The sequence below is a fragment of the Lytechinus variegatus genome, chromosome 10 (genome assembly GCF_018143015.1).
Source record: "Lytechinus variegatus isolate NC3 chromosome 10, Lvar_3.0, whole genome shotgun sequence".
Lineage (NCBI taxonomy): Eukaryota > Metazoa > Echinodermata > Echinoidea > Temnopleuroida > Toxopneustidae > Lytechinus > Lytechinus variegatus.
The window spans coordinates 6,293,237-6,315,634 of record NC_054749.1 but is presented as its reverse complement, the minus strand read 5'-3'; the positions used below and the strand labels follow the sequence as shown (position 1 = coordinate 6,315,634).

Sequence of the window (22,398 nt, the reverse complement as noted above, 5' to 3'; positions counted from 1 at the left end):
CATAATCTGGCCTGTGGAGACAGCGGGGATTACCTGGCCAAGCGGGGTTGATCAGGCGGGTGTTTCATAAAGCTGTTCGTAAGTTAAGAGCGACTGGTGATCCTGTCTTGCGGTAAATGGTACACACCATTGGCGATGATCACCAGTCGTTTTTTAAAATCATTCTTATCTTACGAACAGCTTTGTTTGTACAATCGTAGAAAATTTGGAGGGATTCAAACAAATATTTTTACTTTTGGAAATCATTATTTTCGATATTTTTTTTTCAAAACTACCTTGAAATTTCAAAATCTGAACCTTTGATAAGTTTTTAATGTTGATACTACAGCATGGTGAAAAAATAATCAAGCCTCAAAGACCTTTGACCTTGACTAAATGACCTGAAAATCATGCCACATAGTGTTACTTGATCACCAATATGATAAAGCTTCAAAACATACAGTAGGTCCTTATACTTTCAAAGTAATGACATCTCAAAAAATTACCCTTGATAAATATTTCACCATTGTTGACAATGGTGCTGCCTCCATTAGAAAAGCAGCACCTGTATCTCACTTGTGCAATCCAGCCGAGACAAAAATTATTTACAAAATCATCATTAAATGGTATGATATATTCACCTATTAAAGCTAGACCTTGTTGGGCATCTTGCCGATCTTCTGTTAGCTTGTCTCTCTGAGCAATCTCCTATGAAAGAATCAGAGTGAGTGAAAACATGAGACTCTCGAAAATAAAGTATTTTATATCACGTGTACCCCATAAGGAATAGATTTCAGTGATTTTGGCAGTATGGTATTGTTCATTTCTTAACAGGTCAAATTGTTTTTCAGGTTTCAACTCCTGTTCTCAGAATTTTTGACTGAATACCAATAACAAAATTATTGTTAAATCTATATGGTTTATTCACATTGTACCGATATGAGAACAAATTCATATACCCCTAATTGCTTTCTTTTTAAGACATTTAACCCCTCCCATGTGTACTACTTTCAGCGGCATGATATATCATTGAACTAAAATATTGGTAAATATATGGAAGGTAACTAAACAAGTTCAATTATTTAGCGTGTTCTGATATGCATATGAATAAAACTTTCGAAGTTTCCTGTAGTGTGAAAGTATTGGTATTTACCTTCCCCCACCCCAAATCTTCTACATTCATCTAATATTTAAATGCTTCATTGTTAAAGATTTATTATATCATGCACTGATTGTACTAAACAAAGGATTTAATTATAAAAACATTAAGGATTTTAAATAATTGCTTGCTAACTGCTCTGTATGATGAGTGCTCACCTCTGCATTCTATGGCACTTGGATTGGTCCTGATTGATCCTTGCACTGATCCAGGGTCCTGGTCTTGACTCTTGTTTTGGGTCACGATCCTTGGTCCTGATCCTTAGCCCTGGTCCTTAGTCCCGGTTCTGATCATCTGTCTTGGTCCTGATCCTCCGTCCTGGTCCTTGGTCCTAGTTCTGATCATCTGTCCTTGTCCTGATCCTCCGTCCTGGTCCTTAACGTCTGTCATTGTCCTGATCCCCATCCTGATCCTTGTTCTAATCATCTGTCGTGGTTCTGATCTTCGGTAGTAGTTCTGATCACCTGCCCTGGTCCTGATCATCTGTCATTGTCCTGATCGCCATCCTGATCCTTGGTTCTGATCATCTGTCCTGGTCCTCCGTCCTGGTTCTGATCCTTGGTCCTGATCCTCGGTCGTGGTCCTGATCCTCTGTTCTAGTCCTGATCTCCTGTCCTGGTCCTCATCCTTGGTCCTGATATGTGGTTGATCAATTATTCTTGTTATGCATGGCTTGTAGAAAGTATTTCACTTTAGTTATGGATGTCCTCTTCAGCTTCAATATCCAGAGCCTATTCAGAAAATACAAAGAATATTCCATCAACAAATTATTGCCGATTCAATAAGACCTTGTGTTTCAAGCCATCATCCCTAATTAACACAGAGGTGCCAAACATTTACCTTGCCTTTATTTGCCATTACACGTCATGTAAGGACATGTTTACTTTTCGCTCCACTTCGTTCTCGGCTCCTACCTTTTGCCCTATGTAGTACAGTTACGGATAACAATGAGGTTTTTTCCGAGGATTTTCTTCATGAATTTGAAACATACGTGATATTACTCCAATTTTCAGCATTATATGCTTGATTTAATTGATAAAACGAGAGACCAGTGATTGTTGACATGGGGATAGACTGTGATAGTTGCGTGAGACAGAGATTTGAGGGGATGAACAAGAGTCCAAAATGCTTGAGTCTCACGCATAATGCGTGCGACTTGGTAGCTCTGATATTTCTGTAAATTCTTATCGTGAATTCTTTCTGAAACCGAAATTACTAAAGTAGTCCTGGTGGGTGTTTCATAAAGCTGTTCGTAAGTTAAGAGCGACTTTAAGAATGACTGGTGATCCCTTCTTGTGGTAAATGGTCATACGGTATATCCATTGGCTATGGTTTAGCGCGTAAGAAATGATCACCAGTCGTTCTTAAAGTCGCTCTTAACTTACGAACAGCTTTATGAAACGGCCCCCAGGACGCCATTAACCCCATATTCCACAATTTCGAAAACATTCACACGAGAAAAATCATGCATTACACTTTTTTATTATGTGTAGTACACTAAGACAGAAAAAAAAAACAATTAAAAAAGGGAACTCACAAAATTGCTGTAAATCTTTACACAAATTGTTCATAATTCTTTGTGAAATCTTCTAAGCAGAGAAAGTTCGTAATCTGCCGTAGCAATTGATATAATGTGTGTGTGTGCATAAGTGGGATGTGTCTAGTGTGGTGCGAGTGTGAATCCTGGTGTGATTGTTAATGATGATTTTCTTTTTACTAGTCCTTTTCAATTTCCCCTTCTCTTGTATTAATATGATTTGCAGGGGTTTTTTTTCTTTCTGTATCCTATTGCGCCAAAATGTTAAACGTTCATTATGCAGATTTGTATATTATGCTTGTTTACATATGCATGGTATGTGCATGTGTGTATGGGTGTTAAGGTAGGTGTGTGTATGTGTGTATAATTATGTGAAGTTATGTTGAAGCTTGATTTAAAATGGGATGCAATGACAATACATGTAGGATGATTTGTTTTCCTGCAAATCATTTAGTCATTTAATATTAATAATTATTAATATACATAGAGGGTTGGGGCTCCGTTAAGTAAGATTTTTTAGATATAAAAGTATAATTTTAAGGAATTTCGTTCCATCCTTATTTGCTTCGGTTTTTGGTAAATGTATTTTTTTTGCATATCATTGTTGATATAAAATGAAGACTTGTAATTTTTTTTGTATTTATCTAGATTTTATGTAATTCATTTGAATGAAATCCTTAATAAAAACATGTTGGAAAAAAAAACAAGCCTTCATGTAGCTATTTGTTTAAAAATCAGTCATTTTAAAGTCTCTGTTTCCATGTCTAATCTGGTCCTAATAGAAAAAAACAGTTTGAAAACCTCTGGTATATAGTCTATTCCATAGACCACATCCATGCAAGCTCACATACTGTATGTCTATAATTCAAGTGAAGTGGTGGTGACCTTTAAGATGTAAAAGGCATTTTTTTCTTCAAAATTTGCCTATTTTCGTGGGGTGGGAGTGGTGGTTATGGTGCAAGGGAAAAGCATTTACACATTTTTCACAGAAAGACAAAATATGACTACTTTATAACAACTGATGCTCACAGAATATCATTAGACAGGAGCAAAGATGGTACTTGGAAAACATTAAATAGACAATAACATATTGGATTTGTGTTGTTTTGAGTTTGCATCATGGTATTGTTTTAATTCAAGACAAGTTATTGCAATGCACTTGCTACTTTAATATATGAAACTGGCAGTGTCACTTGGAAAATTTGCAAATAATAGGCCAATTTGATCTTGCTTGAGTTAATCAATTGTTTAATTTCTTTTCTTTTTAGAACATAAAAAGGTGAGAAATGCCACCTTTTGCTCAAAAATGTCAAAACCTTCACCCAATATGCCTACAAAGATGATTTACTTGTCAAAATACTGTCTCTGTCAGCAAGAGAATGAGACGATACTGCGCCCTGTTGGAGCTATTTATTCTTCTATATAGCAAAGAACATTCTCTAGTTTCAAGAAATAAACTGCTGCCAATTCCAAGAGAAATCAAGAAATTAGACAATGGCAGTTGACTTGAATCTTTCTTCAGGGAGCAAAAAGCAAAGTGGCATAAATCATCAAACCTGAAATGTTCCAATTCTTAACTGGATTGTGCTACTTGTAAATATCGTAAGCACAAGTGTGACGATGAATCTGGAGCATCTAAGAGAGTATTCACATGAAGCAGTAGTCATGATTACAACCACAGGGGTTAAACCAGAGACAAAAGAGAAACTTCATGAAGTCTGCACATTTCAGTTGGATTTCCGTGTACAAAAGTGCGCTCAGGAGTTGCACGAGTAGGTGCTACTGGCAAAATTGAGTGTAAAGTGACCTGATTGCCCTCGAGGTAACATATCATACAAAGTACATTATCAGTTTGTACAACCAAGGAGGTATCACGGAGTTGCACAGGCAGTGGCCACATTGGACAATCGGTGAAATTAACAAACACCGAAAGGGAAAGGAGAATAGCAAGATCTGACAAAGCTTTCATCATGGTTCTTTGGTCTAAATCATGTTCATTTTGTCAGGTGCATGTGTGTGCACTTGAGAAACATGTGCAGAGCACTCATCCTGACGTTGCGAGAGAATTTCAAGAAGGAAAATTAACAATATCAAACTCACATGGTAACTTCTCTTGGATGCCTATTGACCAAGGTCATGAACAGAATAACAGGGTGATGGAAAAGGAGGAGGAATCACTGGAATGACACAAGATGCTGATCCACTTCTGAGATGTGGAAGGGCCAGAACTTGTCCGTATCCTATCTGAATTTGAGGACACAATTAGACAAAAGGAGCAACCATACGAAGGAGGCATTGTGATCAATTCTGGTCAAATGCTCTTTGGAAGGCAGGTTAATGCATTAACCAGTAAACCAGAGAGAAAGTGCAGCCCTTTTTAAGAAGAAAGCAAGTACCTCCTTAGACTTCACAACATAATGGATCAAAGATCAGTTGACTTTGTCAAAGCAATCGAGATGAAGTTCAACACCAGTATAATGAGTTCATTAAAGATCGCCCGAGAAACAACTCTAAAAAGGCAGTAACAGCTCCCATTCCCTGGAATAAATATGCTGTTGAATCATCACTCCAGAAACCCTACAAAATCAACCAATTAGATTTTCTCAAAAAGAATCTTGATTGTTTGCCACACATTGTGTACCATATCAGACAAGAGACAGTGATTTGGATAATTTCCCCAGCCCTAAAAATCACCCGTTTCCACCTTCGTTATTGTCATATGGACAGTTACGTCTTGGCAAGAAGTCAGATCTCAATAACTGCCTTGAACAACTCGAATTCTCAAAGTGTGATGTAAGGCCTGCGATTGATGCTACAATCATGGATGTTGCTGTTCTAGTGAACATGCATGATGCTCATGGCCTAAGAAAAAAAATTTGTGGGTTATGCAGAAAAGATATTTTTTTTTCCATAAGAGAGAACAAATCCAATCACAGTGCATTTTAAGTGTCCAATACTTGGACAATAGTCTCAAGGCAAAAACAAGATCGAGAGAAGAGGGTCGAAGGGTCCAGTCAACATAGACGTGTTGAAGCATCAAGTCCCATCCCAATGAATTGGAAACAGTTGCTTCGGCAGAGCACTAATAAATAGGAGCTTTCTAATTCCTTAATGACAAGCTCTCATCAAGCTTGGCATGGGCAACAGGAGAAAAAGTTGCAGTCTGCTCAGAAACTAAGCGAGGAATCACCAACCTTGCTCTACAAAACCAAAGAGAGGTATATTCCAGAAAATTTGTGCATGTTTATTATAATCTGGGCACGTGCTCACATTTATTCTATTTTTTTAATTGCTCTTGTGAGCTCTACTTCTACCCAGGTTGACACTTCTGCTTTTTGATTCTTTATTTGATTCTAATTTAATTTGTTGTCATCTTTAACGACTACATAGTTGTATTTTACTATTTTGTAATACATGTATGTTATCTTTGTAAAGTCACATGGATTGGAAAGAAAGACCTTCAGGTTATAGTTATTTAGTTAACCTTTTTCCTTTCACGGCATCCATGTGACTCTCCTTATCCTATTGTTTGTAAATTTTGTTCATGTGTTTGATTATGCCGAATAAATAATAATGTTGTTTTAAGCAGTCATCTGAGAATACTTTGTTTTTAACTTTGGCTCCCCATATCTTCATCTCACATTTTTCTTTATCTGTCATTATATTACAACCATTTATAATGCATTATAGTACTTTTTTTTGCTATTATATTAAGTACACTTTTCATATTTTACGATATTTATTTATGCTTACCTATAATAATTTGTATTGTATAGTATTGTTTGTCTTGTATAATATTATTGTTTGTACTGAGTTGTTGACATTGTTGAAAATGTGGTATGTTTGATATGAATAGAACCTTGAACCTTATTAGGGCGGTCAATATGGATGTGGTAGTGTTGGCAGAGATGCAGCTCCAGGTTCTGTTTGGAAGAGAAAAAGATTCCAGAATAATTACTATTATAATGAAATTGCAGCTTCTATTGGCCACAAATATTGATGGCTCTTCTGATATTCTTTGCTTTCACCAGAACCAGATGCAGTACTGTGTTTTGTTGTCGTCTGCACATGTGGGGAAGGAGGGGGCATGGAAACGTTGGAACGTGTGGATGACACATGATGAGTTCACCTCTACTTTTTTTAATACATTGCATCATGCTCCACAATGAATATCAGAGACAAAAGAGAAATCTCTTGAGAAATTCACAATCATCCTGTATGACGGGAAGCTACTCTTTACCCGGAAAGGATGTCATTGTCAAACGACTGCTCTTCATCCCTCAAAGGATGCCTTAAATCAGCACAATCACAGGGAAGTGAAGCAAGGGGGCAATACTGGGCTACCTCAACACATCATCTTCGGAGGCATCCCTCTTCATCTGAATGAAGCTGGAGTTGTCCAGAGGAATGGAAACTCCCAACTCATGAAAGAAAGTGCATCCTGTCAAGAACAATTACAAAAGTGCAAAATGCAGTTTTAAGCAAATGTGGAGATTGCATTTGAACATAGAAGCACCTGAAGTCCACCATTTGCTGCACACGCTGAGGAGATATGCAGGGTTAGGGATTTCATTTCAAAATTTGTGCTTCCATATTTTCAGGAAATACAATCCTGCCGGCCCTGACAGCCAAGAAATACAAACAAAGTACTAAGAAATTTCAAGACGGAGGAACATTCTTAGATTTCCTATTCAATACTACAAAATCTTCACAAAAATAGGAACACACAGAATAAGTGGGAATGTTATTTCGCCCAAAATATGAATGTTCCCATTTAACAGAAATACTTGGCAGATGAAACTACATGTACACTGGTGGTGAGCCAAGGATGAATACGATACATCAGAAAGTTTCTTAGTTACCATTAGGATATTCTCTCAAATGATTGCCTCACACAACCTTTCGGCTGATGTAGAATTGTAGATACAAGCTTTACATACAAGCTGGCCTCTGCATTAAGTCCAGTCTAGAGAGGGCATGACCTTGTTTTCGGTCATTTTTTTGGATGTTTTTGATGACTTCTTGTCAATTATAGGGCGCTGATTCTTATTCGTGGAACCTTGACCATTTTCAGCAGACAAAATCCAAGATAGATACCAAAATATGTGAATTATACCCATGAACTATAATTCACTTACAAGATAAATGGGAATTGTGATTGATTAGTGAAATACTGCCTGAAATAATAATTTTGAACAAAATCTATTAATTCTTCAACATTTGCATATGGGGAAATTTGATGGAAATGTTCACTTTGGTGAAAAATAAATATTCAAAAATTCACATTTTTATTGAAAACATAAAATAGTGAATCACAGTAACACAGGAATGGGGTGGGGGTTTCACGAAGATTTAATTGTGACTTAGATTCGCACTTAAATTTCCAGTTGTATGCAGTATAAAAGACATCACCACATTGGTCAGATCATGCGCACAGGACGCGCACTACATAAACCTCTGTGAAACATGTTATTTAATAAAGCTAAATCAGCTAAAGATAATCCAAGGGCCCACTTTTCAAAACCTCTACACCTTCAGAAGACTTCCCTGCTGTGCTACAAAATGCGATGAATATGAGTTTGAAGAATTTCCTTGCAAAGATCTATACAAGCCTTTGGCAAGTTTTGGGGTGTTTTTAAAAGGACGTTGGCTCCCTAAAAGTGCTGATAGATTGAAAAAAGAACATGAACCCCCGTTTTTTCAAATAATTTCTTTCTTTCTCTCCTTGCAAGTACACTTTCCCTTCTTATCCCTCTTCTCTCCTTGATTTCTTTCATTTTCCCAATATGCTCACTGTATCTCTCTTCATTACTGGGAGGGAAAAGCCAGCAGCATCTACGTAAAGACTAAAGAGGCGATTGCAAGTCAACCCCACCAGACACCTCCATTTATAAAAAAAAATGGGTTTATCCTTTTTACTTTCCTCCCTTCATTTTCTTCACCCCCCCCCCCCCCTCTTTGAATTTCTTTGAATTTCTATTACTTTCCCTTTTTTACTCTTCACCTTCTTGGGGAGGCACCTCGCCCCTTGATCTATGCCTCTTGAAGGTTGCTTTGCACCTGACTTCCCTTTTACTTCTTTTAATCAAATTACAGGAGGGGAGGGGAAAAATGTAAACCCAGTTTTCACAAAAACACCAGCTACCTCATTACTAACCTTGCATGTTGTGTGAGTGCAGCTACCCTGCAACTTATACTCAAGGACAGAGGCTGTCAAATCCTACTCTTTATGCAATTTATTTTATTACTATAGCCTCACCCCCTCCCCCTATTTTTTTCTCTCTTCTTTCCCTTCATTTTCATTCCCCTCTCCAATTCCCTTCTATATTTTTTTGGAGGGGAAGGTGGGACCAAGCCCCCCCCCCCTGGTTTTGCTCCTGCATGCTCAAGCTTCGGTTAATTATGTCCTGCCTTAGTGTTGGACTTTTCTTTCAAAATGATGATAGGTGTAGCTGTAGGATTACATTGGTCCTACTTATTTATTTCGTCGGATACTCTTCTTGTTGATCTTGTGTTACATTTCTTAAGTCAACTTATTACAGAAAGTGAAAAGAGCTCACCTAACTTACCGGTGTTCTATATAGCTCCGGGGATGCGCCGCAAAGTTTTCGGGCTGATGCGCCGTAAGTCGGTGCTCCGATTCCTCCGACTCCGATTCCCAATTACTAGTACTGGAGCCATCTTCATTTTGGGTTTCTTATATAGAAAAGGCTTTTGCATTGCATCTTTCGTCTTAATTTACATCGAAACCGCAAGAGACTTCTTGAGTCCATAATAAATCTGAGCTTAGGAATCTGTGTCCTGTCCGAAGGTCATTTATGATGGTCGAAGTTGGACTCCAACGCCACGGCTTTCACTTCAAGATGGCTTCAAATCCCGGCTAAACCGGCTTCCAATTTCTTCCAAACACTCATGATGCCCCCCATGATGCACCTGCTCCTTTTTCTAAAAAAATAAAGAGTTGCAACTAAATTTGTCATTATTACAACTGTCATGGTAACCTTGATTGGCTGCTGAGCTCTAGAAGTTGCTTAAAATTGCAATACTTGCAAAAATTATAAAAAATAATAATTTTGATCTTCTGATATTATTCCGGGGGCAGTAAAACATATTGCTGTACACACGCGCGTTCACGACCAAAGAATTTCCAAACACCCCCTAACCGAGTTTTACTCTGTGTGCAAAATAACCCCCTCCACAAGTTTTTCGCGGGCTTTTTTTTTTACACATTTTGGCCCCTAAACAAGTTGTCGCCAAACTTTATGACCTCGCCGGAAATACCCTTAACACTTGACCCGGGCACTTGACTAGTCTTAAAAATAAAGCTTTGGGGAAAACACACCCTAAATACGTTTGACCCCGCGATTGACCATTGATCAGTCTTTCAAAACCACCCTTTTTCTTGAAAATCGGTGTTTTTTGATACCCTAACAAGTCCTCGCGAGGGGCCGCGTCCAAAACTGAATAGAAAACACCCCTTTAAACGCATTTTTTTGGTCACGCGTGTGTATAGCAATCATGTTTCTCTCTTCAAGCAGTTCCCCATTCCATGTTGCTCTGGCTATTTCCAGAATGCCTCGTGATGTTTAAGCTAGACAAGCTAATTTCCTTATTTCTGGATCCAGTCTATTGTTGCCAATTTTTTAAAGATAGATTTAAAAAATGAAAGAAAAATGTAGGTCTATCTTTTACAAGAGCACATGACTATATGAAATAACCCGGCGGAAAACAACATTATTATGAAACTGACCAGGAAACTGATTCGGAAGAATAGAAAGCTATTTGTCTCTCCATGTTTTAAAGTAGGCCTTATTAATTAAAGCTTTCACCAAATTAAAGAACCACATTGTCACAGCTAGTGAATTTCATATTAACTCATAGTAGTTTGTTGATAGTGGTGGTTTGTGTGGGTTTTTTTTTTTAGTTCAGTTTAGTTTCATGTTACATTAATGAAGTATAATAATAAAAAAAAACATATAAAAGGGGATTGGCGAAAGTCGCATGATTACAGGCAATGATCGGACATAAAAAGAACAAGGATTCAAGAAGGAAAACTTATCTGATACGTGAATGTGGAGTTAATATAATTAAGGCAGAGGGACACTATAGATTGTTAACCCGTAAAAACGGGTCCTTCTAATAGGAAGAAAGGGGCACTGAACATGTTGTTCGAAAGGGGTCCTTTTTAAGTGGCACTCAGTAGGCCTACTTCAACGGTCCGGGAGTACTGTACCCCTGCCCCAAGATCACAGCCCCTGTCGGCTGGCCCAAATGATAATTGTTCAGTGAAAAGCAAGGAATTAGGGGGGAAGAGAAAGAGAAGGGAGAGAGAAAAGATATGATGTAAAAAGAGAAAGAAAGAGAAGGAATTAAGTGACGAATAACAGGGGGGGAAAATAGAGAAGAAAAAAAAGAGAGAAAGAGGTAAGGGAAGGGGGAGCGGGGGCCAGAAGAGAAAGAAAAAGAAAGGAATTAAAGTGGGGAGGGGGATGGGAACGAGGGAGATAATTCGCATTTTGATGTTATGGCTATCCTATTAAAGGGAGGTTCACTTTGACAAAAGGTTTGCTGTACAATACAAACAGAAATGATAATCCAAAATTTTGGTGAAGGTTTGAAGAAACCAAACAAAGATTAAAAAAGTTAATAGAACTTTATTATTTTCTTATTTGTGACGTCACATGCAAGCAGCTGCCCCGACAGTAATATGGAATGATCGAATTTCATTTTTAGTATAAGCTTGTTTTCATAGATATTCCTCAAAACCTCCACCAGTATTTTTCTGCTATTTTTACAATTAACTCTTCGTCAAGGTGAAATATCTTTAAACACTCCGTTTGGTAACCCTATATCATAAAAATATGTCGGCTCGCGCTATATATAGAACTTGCATTGTTGTGTTATACCGTGTGTCTCAAAAAAAAACGTAACACTTTTGAAATGGTTGCCAAATTGAGCATATGTAATTTTATGAAGAAATGTCGATATGTATAGAAAGCTGAAGGACCAACCTTTCATATGATATGAAAAATTGGGAAAAAAAATCATGCTTCGATGAACAGTGTTCACTTAAGTTAGAGGTATGAAAATGTGCCTGCGCAGGATTTTTCCTTCCAATTTTGGACAGGTAAGTTACTTGTAGCTTACAAAATAAGGTCGATATGAGATATTCATGATCGATGGATCAACAGGATATTTTGAATACCTTGAATACCATTCCTTTTTCTCTGTTATTTATCAATCCCGAAACACCACCGCCCATCCCCCCACACACACACGCACACACACTCCCATCTTATTGTATCATTGATCTGGTAGATGTGAACGGGATTAAGGATGAATGGGAATTGGCTAAATTGAAATATTCCAAATCATAATTAACATTACGCAACCCACTGTCCTCCCCCTCCCACACACACACACATACAACCTTCTTCCTATCCTCTCACCTACTCCTTCCTTTTTTATCACTTTTCTTCTGAAAGTTTGGTGGATCATTTTTTTCCATTAATAATCAAATTATTAACCAGTCACTCATTTTGATCAATGAAATCAATCGATAAATCACTGAAACATTAATTCCATCAAGCAATTGCTCAAACCAATTATCACACGCACACAAACCGCACGAAAACAGATAAAGAAAAGGCAAGGGGTAGGTGATGGGATGGGAAAAGGTTGTGGGGGAGGAGAGTGGGTTGCATGTCGATTATGATTTTGAATATTTCAATTAAACATTTTCCAATTCTTCCTTCATCCTGTTCACATCTACCAGATCAATGATACATTAAGATGGGAGTGGAAGTTGGTGTGTGTGTGGCATGGGTGGTGTTTGGGGATTGATAAATGACAGAGAGAAAGGACTGGTATTCAAAACATCCTTTTAACTCTTAATCCATCGATCATTTTGTATGCTATACCTGTCCAAAATTGGAAGGAAAAATCCTGTGCAGGCCCATTTTCATACCTCTAACTGAAAAGTGAACCCTGTTCATCGAAGCATGATTTTTTTTCATTTTTTTCATTTCATATGAAAGGTTGGTCCTTTAGCTTTCCATACATATTGACATTTTTTCATGAAATAATATATGCTCAATTTGGCAACCATTTCAAAAGTGTTACGTTTTTTTTGAGACACACGGTAGATGGGCATTCTTGATCATGATTACATTAAGTAAAATGTTTAGAATCAATGAAAATAATATCCAAAATTTTAAGCTCACACTTTGAGCTCACATTACTTTTACATCTTGTCTGTTAACATAAAGTTAAAATGTACTTCAACTTCAAAGTTCAGTCTTAGCACTACCTCATAGAAATATATAGGCCTACTAAGTAATGTCAATATGGACTACCCAATCTTTTAGCCTTTCGAGAGTTGTAGATTATGGTTGCATAGCAGATTTAACTCTTTAATAGTTTTAATCAGTAAACCCCTTTCTGTCCTGCTCATCCTTTTTCCCGGCCCTATTTATACCATCTTCCCTTAAGCTCTTCCATTCTCTCTCATTCTCTCCTATCTCTCTCTCCCTCTCCATTCGCTGTACCTTTCTCTCTCTTCTATATTGTCTTTCATTTCTTTCTTTTATCCCATTCTCCCCCTCTCTGAGTCTATTCCCCCCCCCCCTTCTCCCTCCCCCCTCTGTCTTTCCATATTCTTCCTACCTCTCCTCCCCTTGATATTTGATTCTTTTCCTCTTACCAGTCTCTCCCCCTCTGTGTTTTCTCTCTCTCCCCCGATCTCTCCCTCTCTCTCTCTCAGTCTGTCTCTCTTTCCTCACTCCCTCTATCCTGGTGAACGTTAATACTTACTGCATGAAATCAAAGTACATTGCGTATTATATTTTAAAACACAAGGCATGAACAAAAATATCTGAACAATACCAGCAACATTTTCACCAGATGGCAAATTCAATTTTAATGCATACAGTATCAGAATGTCGCATCACAATGATGGCACAATATATACAAACGTGATAAAGAAAACCTCTTATGTATAAAATCAAGTGGAAAATGCAACACAATCAATATACAAAATATATTTTTGAAAGACAAACGGGTATCAAGCACAAAAATGATAGAATCATCAGTACAGCTCTATAATCATTATTAACAAATATCAAGATGTCTAACATGCTTACTAATTCACTAAACTCTGATGACTGGCTGTAACTGGAAACCATGTTTATTTACAGGATTAAAAAAAACTTTACATTGCAGAAAAATCATCATTCAAACACAGTTGAATTTTAAGTGAAATAGCACATACAATTGTCACACATGATAAATAATACACCTAGTATTAGTACTTTCTTTAAGCTCAAAACTTGCAAGTAAAACATACAAACAAAGCAACTGCTGAATTAAAGCAAAATAGGTTTATAATTGAGTAAATCAATAACAAATCAATCATCAATCTCTAAATATAATGCAATATAAAAGCAAGAAAACATGACGAAAATACATGTACTATTGATAATGCTAATAATCCCATCTCATTGTATTCATTCAAGCTTTGCTAGCCAAAGGGAAGCCATGTTAACTTTTTCGTTTAAAAATTATGCTCACTCTTAGGTTAAAGGGACGGACATTCTCCTTTCCCTGGGGAAACGTAAAAAAAGATGTTTACAACTACAATTGCATCCCCATCATTATCCTAGATAACACTGTTATCTAATTCCAATGGGTTACATTAATAAGTAAATCTGACTGAGCGGCCAAGACAGAATCTTGCTTAAAGAAAAATAATTCAAATTTAAACAAATCAAGGGAATACTCTTGTTCATCTCCATTCTTTTCAATTTTTTTTGCAGCAAAGATAACTTCCAAATCATGGACATTTCAGTTCATTTTGTACTCTCCATTTCTTCACCAAAATGACTCTTTCTTGGTCCAATTCAGGTCTGAAAGACCTTACTTTGTGTATAATGTCTGAATATAACCCCATGGTTTTAATACAGAGGCCACATCATATCGAACAACTAAAATCCAATTATCGTTTAGTTTACTCTTAACCCCAAACAAACATTATTAACCCCATTACAGTACAATGCATGCTGTTGATTAACCCAATTTTCATCAGATCATTCTGGCCCAAAAATACAGCCTAAGTGCATGCCCACGTTTTAAATCAATGACAACTCAATACTAATCATTTTAAATCAATAATGACAAACTCAATAATGACAGGAATCTATCATTTCTATTCAAGCACTCATGCATACAGCTCTAGGTCCACGCCTCACTCCATTTCATTACACACCCTTATGATCATATAATATATCAGAATATTTTGATGACAATTCTATAGCTGTCATCAATCATCTGATATGAATACCAGCAATTTAGTGGTTAAATCTTTCAGAATGGCTGTTGCTTATCATAAAGAGTTATTCTATATCGACCTCAAATTGATGGAAAACGACTGACAATTTTGTTCAAGTTTAAAGAAACATATCCACCTGTTCCTCATGGTACTACTAATTGGTTGATTTATCTAACTATTTCTTTCACAATAAGTCATTTAATTGATATGTAATTACTTACTTCATTCATCTAATCTTATTGAATATATATTCTTTTTAAAGGTATTGTTTAACTTTGTGAGCAGCCGATTTAAAAAATCTCAAACCAAGATGAAGCATGTGTACAAGTGTATGTATTAGAATAAACCCTGAAAACAACCATTATTGAGAATAAAAAAGCTAAAACTACAAGGCAAACCCTGATTTTGTAAAAAGGCATCTTATGGACGCCTAAATAGTACACATAAGTGTATGGGATGAAATTAAGATGGTGTTTCCGGTCACTTTATAATTCAGTTTTTGAAGCACTAAATAATTATTATCAAATGCAATTTTTTCTGGGCTTCATTTTTGTAACATATCACAGACACAAATGGGTGACAAGTGTGACCTTCTAGCTCAGATTTTTTAAAAGTCAAACCAATGTTAACCAATCACTTTAATTATAATTCAGGGAAATCTCTCTCTCTCTTCCTCTCTATATATCTATCTATCTATCTACCCACCTTCTTACCATCCTACCTATCACACGATTAACTGTGGTTTACGCTGCAGTCACATTTCCACTACAGCGGCCGTACAAAGAGTCGAAAATAGCCATTTCATTCATTTTTGTTCAAGCCATCTACATGTTATGTAGCTGGTACAAAGAATATTAAAATGGCTGTTTTCAACTCACTGCACGGCGGTTGGAGGAGAAATGTGACTGCGGCATCATGCTTGTCTATATAAAAAGAAAGGTCAATTTATACAGTGTATTCCCATGGATGATTTCTGTCACACCAACACAATCCCGAACAAAAGCCATCTCAAACAATTTTGTCATCTTTATAGACATAATAATTAAAATGATAATTTGCCACCGTCTAATAACATGAAACCAATGACTACCAAACAAGTTCCATTATGAATATATATATTATTCAATTCCTGATAATCTTTAGTCATCAATCCATTGGCACCATATGTTTTAGAGATCCCAGAGTTGCAAATTTTCCTGGTATCTTAAGAACTAAAACCAGTTGCCATGATTTATGGAGCCCCCTTCCATTGACTTCAATAACACTTGGGAAATTATCAATCAATTTTCATACATGATCTCTTTTTGAATTAATAAAATATGGATATAGTATGAATATTCTTCAGAGAAAGCCATCTCAAAGTGAGTAAATTAATATTTATACACCTGGGGCTGTACCTGCCAAATAATTATAATTTTCAGGTAATAGTACATGTAATTCCATCTCATAATCTGGATGTAATAAAGATCAAATTGAAGAAATAATAATATCTTTTCCAAAGAAAGTAGCATTTAAATATAAAAATCTTTGATTTTAAACAAAGATTTATTGATTTTCAACCACACTAACCTAAACCAGAAGAAAAATATTTTGAAATCATTTTGATAATGAGAATTGAATACCTAGGCTGTGCATTTCACAAGGATGGATAGAAAATCAATATAGTTCTAGGTAAGCATGATAAAGAATCACATTCATTGATAAAAAAAAAGAAAATTAAATGCTTTTTTTCCATACGATAGGTGATATCACCATGAGTTTGGGATAATTAACTCAGCAGTCACAGGCAAACAAAGGATTTCATGAGAAAGTCTTAAAAATCAAGGTTGATTTTCACTACATGTATATCATAGATCTAGATCTAAAATGATGAAGTAAGCACAAACTCACAAAATATAAGCTGAAGAGCTTGCACACTCAATATCGCCAATCCAGATAAGCATGTTGGACTACATATTAATGCTTGGAAAAAAAGTCATATTTATTTTGCGTATTTCTTAAAATATTCCAGAATCACTTGGAATATATTAATTCACTGAAGGCCTCACTCCATTACAATTCTACTAAGCAGATACCGTACAATAAGTGGGTGGCATTTAAATGCAGATTTGACTGGCATATTAATTAAAATGATATCAAATGGAATGAGGATATTGGCTCAGAGCAGTATCAGTAAATAAATCATCCAATCTATCAATCATACACAGTGAAGAAGCTGGTATCACCTCTCTCTCTCTGATTGCCACCTCCTCTTTATCTCTTTCTTTCTAGCTCAACTAAAACCTAATGAGTAATCATGTACCAGACACTATTGAACACACCTGGGCTCCGGAACACAAAGAATAGCGATCAATCGCTAAATGAATTGACCAATCAACATCAATGTTACACACCCATTTATTCTATATCATCTCTCTCTCTCTTTCCTCCCCTTTCTATTTCTGTCATTTTTCTTTCTTTTTATACCAGTCTTTCCCTCTCCCTGTGTCTTCTATTCCTCATCCTCTCCCCCTCCCTCTTTTTCCCTCCCACTCTTTCTCTCTCTCTCTCTCTCACACTCTTCTTTACCTATCTCATTTCTCATTCTACCAGAGCATGCTTGAGTGGGCGGACACACACACCATATGGTAATAGTGTTGGTTTCCGCTGGGGATAATTGAATTCCATACTTCAATTGAGATGTCTTTAATGGTAGGTATTAACGGACATGCATAATACCTGGCATAGTATACTCAATAACCAATTATTTGGAAGGAAAACTAAACAAAGCTGGATAATCAGTACAAGCATTATCAAGTATGAACTAATTATCATACTTCAAAAAGTTATCATTCATTTACAATTCTATATGATATATCAATCTTTTATGGACATTTTTCTCTATTTAAGTTGAATAATCAGTACAAGCGTGATCAAGAATGAACTAATTATCCTACTCCAAAACTTATCATTTAGTTACAATTCTATACTTTGTATTAATTTTTTTGAATATTTTTCAGTTTTACCCACATCATTGTATTCCATATCTAGCCACAGTACAGCCAAATTAGTTGTCTTGTATTTAATTAGTCTGGTTTGGTTCAACTTAGTTGAAACCAAAGACAAAGGGTCTCTCTTTAAAGACTATAAAATGCATTTTTAACTTTTTCAAATTGAAAGAATGTTTAAAGATGCAAAATTATCGGGTGAAGGACACAGATTGGTGCATTAGTGGTACAAAAAGTAGAACTTGACATTAACATGAAATTACAAATCCAGATGGCGCTATTCAGAATTTTGGTGTTGAGTGACTTTAATGCGTGCTCATAATTATGAGAATTTTTTCAGTACAGGAGTTCTAATACGGTAAGCATTAATTTTACATGATATCCATACAAATATAAGCCAATAATACTGTAAAATTGTTCAACTGAACTCTCCAAAATATATTTTATCTGAGAAAAATAAAGTAATAATCACTATGCCACTTATTACATTATTTCATTTTTGGCATGATTTGTGAAAATACGGAAGAGCAAAAAAGAAAAAAATAGAAAGACCAATCTCTTAAAGGTGAAAAATAATGCAGCCTCATAATGTAAACTAAATAAAAACTAACCAAAAATGTATGTTGTTCTGAATACTTTGATGTCAGCAATCAAAAAGGCACTCTAATTCAGCAAAACAGAAATTATGTAAAATACTTTTTTTTAAAAGCAAGCTGCTGAAAAAAAACAATAACAATATCAAGATGATCGTATTCATTATGTTTAAAAGCTAGTTTGATCCAAGACCCAATTTCATAAGACTTACATGCCCTGGGAAGCGTTTCATGAATGGACTTGTCTGATATTTTATCTGAAAATGTACATTTTATCTGACAGATGACATGGGAGCTCACATTTTGTGTCATAACAAATGATCATTCGAGTAATGTGTTGGATATGCAAGAGTGATTAATGGGGTACGCAAAAGAAGCCACACCTCCTCTTATCAGTGTGGAACGTAAGACCGCGGATAGGCGCAGAATTTCCAAAGCCTCCTCAGCCATGTGAACGGAGGATAATTTTAGCATCATTACAATTCAGCATTTATATGATGCATTCTGCGCTTGTCTCAAACCACTCTTAGCCTCAATCAAGAAAAGTTGTCAGATCTCACAACCTGCAGACAAAATTTGTTGATGAAATGCTGCCTTGAAATCCTAGCATTTGATTGGCTGGTGGCTAATACAAGTATGTCAGATAAATGCTATACTTGATCGTGTTTCACAAAGATTAAAGTATGACTTAGAGCCGCACTTAAATACTGAGTTGCGTACGGTATAAAAGGCTTGCCCGCATAGGTCAGATCGTGTCATGAGGACGAGCACTAATGCGCATCTATCAATAAGATCGCGCACTGCATATCATGTACGCGTCGGCATTTAAGTGCAACTGAAGTCATACTTAAATCTTTGTGAAACACCCCCCAGGGGCCCCCAACACAAAGCTTTAATAGCAATCATCGTAGAAGAATATCTTTATGATTGATTCCATTGACAACTATGAACAACCAATCATGAAAATTAAGCATCAATCCATCACTAACAGGACTCGTTTATAGCCCAAGAGCACAGCTGCATGGCCAACCAATTGTACAATTGATTTTGATATGCTTGCATTGTACATAATGACCAATGCAATGAAGTGCAAAATTTCAATCCTACAATGAAGCAATACGCTTTGTGTTACACGAATCAACATCTTGATAAACTTCATAAATCTGGATATTTTGTTCAAAGAAAATCTACTTTAGATTAGGAACCATACAGATATAATACTGTCAATTTTGTTATTATTTGTTTGATCATTTAGTCATACACAAAAATTGAAATCATGATTATAATGACTATAATCTGATATCACACTAATTATCATCAATGCAACTCCATACCCCTAATCCATTCCATTCAACCTTATTACATTGAACTCAAATAGTGATTCAATTACATCAGGTGTGAAAATCGCCGATGTGTATGAGACATTGCCCCTTTTCTTGTGTCAAATTTCGCATGAATACACAATTAGCTCACCAACATTCAAAGAAATTCCTTTTCAAGTTCTACCAGGCACATTAATGTCTTTTTTCCACAGCGAAAACCACTTGTGGATTTCTTGTAAAGAAACACTCATATCCAAACCTGGTATTCAAATCCTTGGCAAGGTGGATAGTACACTGCACACGGAAATGAATGAATGGGACTTCACACAAATTGTCGGCCCGATAACAACCATCATCATCACAACTTGCATGTGAAAGTATTTGAGAAGCAATTCTTCGAGTGATATTCTCCAAAAATATCATGAAAAAATAATAAAGGCAAACAATAATTTGTTCATTTCCCACACCTAAAAATATGGCACTGTAACATGCGCACTTTTTTAGCAGTCAGACTAAATAAAAACACCAATAAACACAGACAGTGACTTTCTATTCATTGGTAAGTCCAAATGGAAAATCCATCTTCCTTTTTTACTTTTTGGGGAAAGGTTCATGAAGTTTTCTCTGCAAAATGTATTCCGTGTATTTGCTGTGTACATTTTTTACAGCAGATTTCCCATTTCAAGGAATTCCCATTTTAAATCAATTTTGAAATGGAATTACAGCTTCTTAGAAAAGAAAAAAGGCCATTTCTTTTTTAAACAGAAAATCACTGTCCCTACCGCAGTAAAGCCCCTTTTACACCTTCATGGATGCAACACGGATCATCACGGATCTCAGTCCGTGATGAACCGGGGTGCCAAATTTGTATTTTCCTAGCATTCCCGGAGTGAGTATGGAGTTAACTGGTTATTAACACGGATATGTACGGAGTCTACAAGGATAGGCAAGGTAGCAATAGGGATCCTGTTTGATACGCTCCCGGAGCCAACACGGAATACCCGGATAATCACGGATGTTACTGGGTCTTTACATGGACCTTACCACTTCTTGTCGCCGGCATCTTGCTAGAATGAAGTTTCGTCCTTTTTGCAGCATCTGGAGCATGCTCGTGCTTGGTTATGAATACGGACTATTGTTCATGTACGCAAACAATACAAACATTTGACCCCGGATAAAGCCGGTATCAACAAGGATCACCCAGTTCTTACAAGGAGCCTCCCGGATGCATTCGGTAGCTACACGGATGTACAAGGAGGCTACAAGGATGAACACGGATGATTATCAGTCCTTGTACTCCGGGATGAAAAAGTGAACATGTTCAATTTTTCTCCCGGACTTGCCGGTGCATCAAGGATGGCGCCGGATGAGTAGCCGTAGTGTACACGGTAGTCCCGGACTGTACACGGATGACCCCGGATTGACAATCCAGGATGATCCGTGTTGCTTCCGTGAAGGTGTAAAAAGGGCTTTAACCACTCTACAGGGGCTGCAAAACGGTTTTTAAAGTGGGGGGGAGGGGGGTAAACATGCAAAAAATAATAATCAGATTGTCATTTTTATGTTTTTGTACAGTTTTGACAAAAAGTGCGGGGGTCCCCTCAGCTCCCCCCCCCAATTTCCGTGGGCCCTGCTCTACATGACTATTAAATTCAGATAGTTTGATTGAGAGCTTTAGCATGACTTCTCATCGCCTTCTTCATGGAGGGAGACCTCTTCCTGCTTGCTGCAGTCACCGAGCTAGCTGGTATAGATGGTGATCTTGACGGTGTTCTTCGAGGGCTTCTGGCCGATTGACGCTGCTTGATGGCATTTAAGATCTTCAGTGCTTTGGTCGATTCTCTATTGGGTAAAATATTAATTTCATTATGTTTTAAACTGCTTTATGTGCAATTCTACAAAATGCAAATGTCCAACCAGCTATATGTAAGCCCATCCGAAATGATTTGTGTTTAGATGTTGAAATGCAAATATGACCTTATGAAACTTTTTCTGAATTATCATCAGCAATTATCGTCTCTTCAAATTAATTCTGTTTCAATATTCAAACACTCAAATATTTGTCTCTTTGGTCTTCAATTAAATTTCTGGGGTTATCCTGGATGAATTTTACAATGCTACAATCAAATTTTTCATTAATCGATTGCAATCTTTTTTAGACTTTCCAAAATTATTATTCTTGTATTATTGCTTTGTAATATGTAGATTATTTTATTTATCATTTTATTGTATCTAAAAATAAAATCACAAAATTTACATATACATTTCTTACTTTGTAAATATGATTACATAAGTCTTCAGACTTTTTGCCATGCATCAATTTTCTCACAGTAAACCCAGAATTGAATGGAATTGATAATTCATATGAAACATTATAATGCTCTCAAATTATCAAGGATAGAGCAGTTCACAAAATACCATATACGAATGTAGGTATACTATTATTCAGATGATGATATCATGGAATTGCCCTTTAATATAGACACTTTCTATTGT

The 22,398-nt window shown here is 36.5% G+C and overlaps 1 protein-coding gene and 1 long non-coding RNA gene across 3 annotated transcripts in view; both read right to left on the bottom strand.

The window, feature by feature from the left end:
* Positions 1-619: 619 nt before the first annotated feature.
* LOC121423298 lies at positions 620-9,548 on the bottom strand. The gene is made up of 3 exons (XR_005971261.1): positions 9,245-9,548; positions 1,297-1,869; positions 620-687 (listed from the first exon to the last, which is right to left on the bottom strand). It is a non-coding gene; the product is annotated as an uncharacterized LOC121423298 (long non-coding RNA).
* An 11,805-nt stretch (positions 9,549-21,353) lies between these two features.
* LOC121422785 overlaps positions 21,354-22,398 on the bottom strand; it is a 41,043-nt gene continuing 39,998 nt past the window's right edge. Inside the window, exon 25 of one of the 2 annotated variants that reach the window (XM_041617973.1) lies at positions 21,354-21,744. In XM_041617973.1, coding sequence (XP_041473907.1) covers positions 21,555-21,744 — 190 coding nt within the window. In that variant the 3' untranslated portion in view covers positions 21,354-21,554. The remainder of the gene's footprint in view (positions 21,745-22,398) is intronic. The other variant, XM_041617974.1, reaches the window with a different exon arrangement.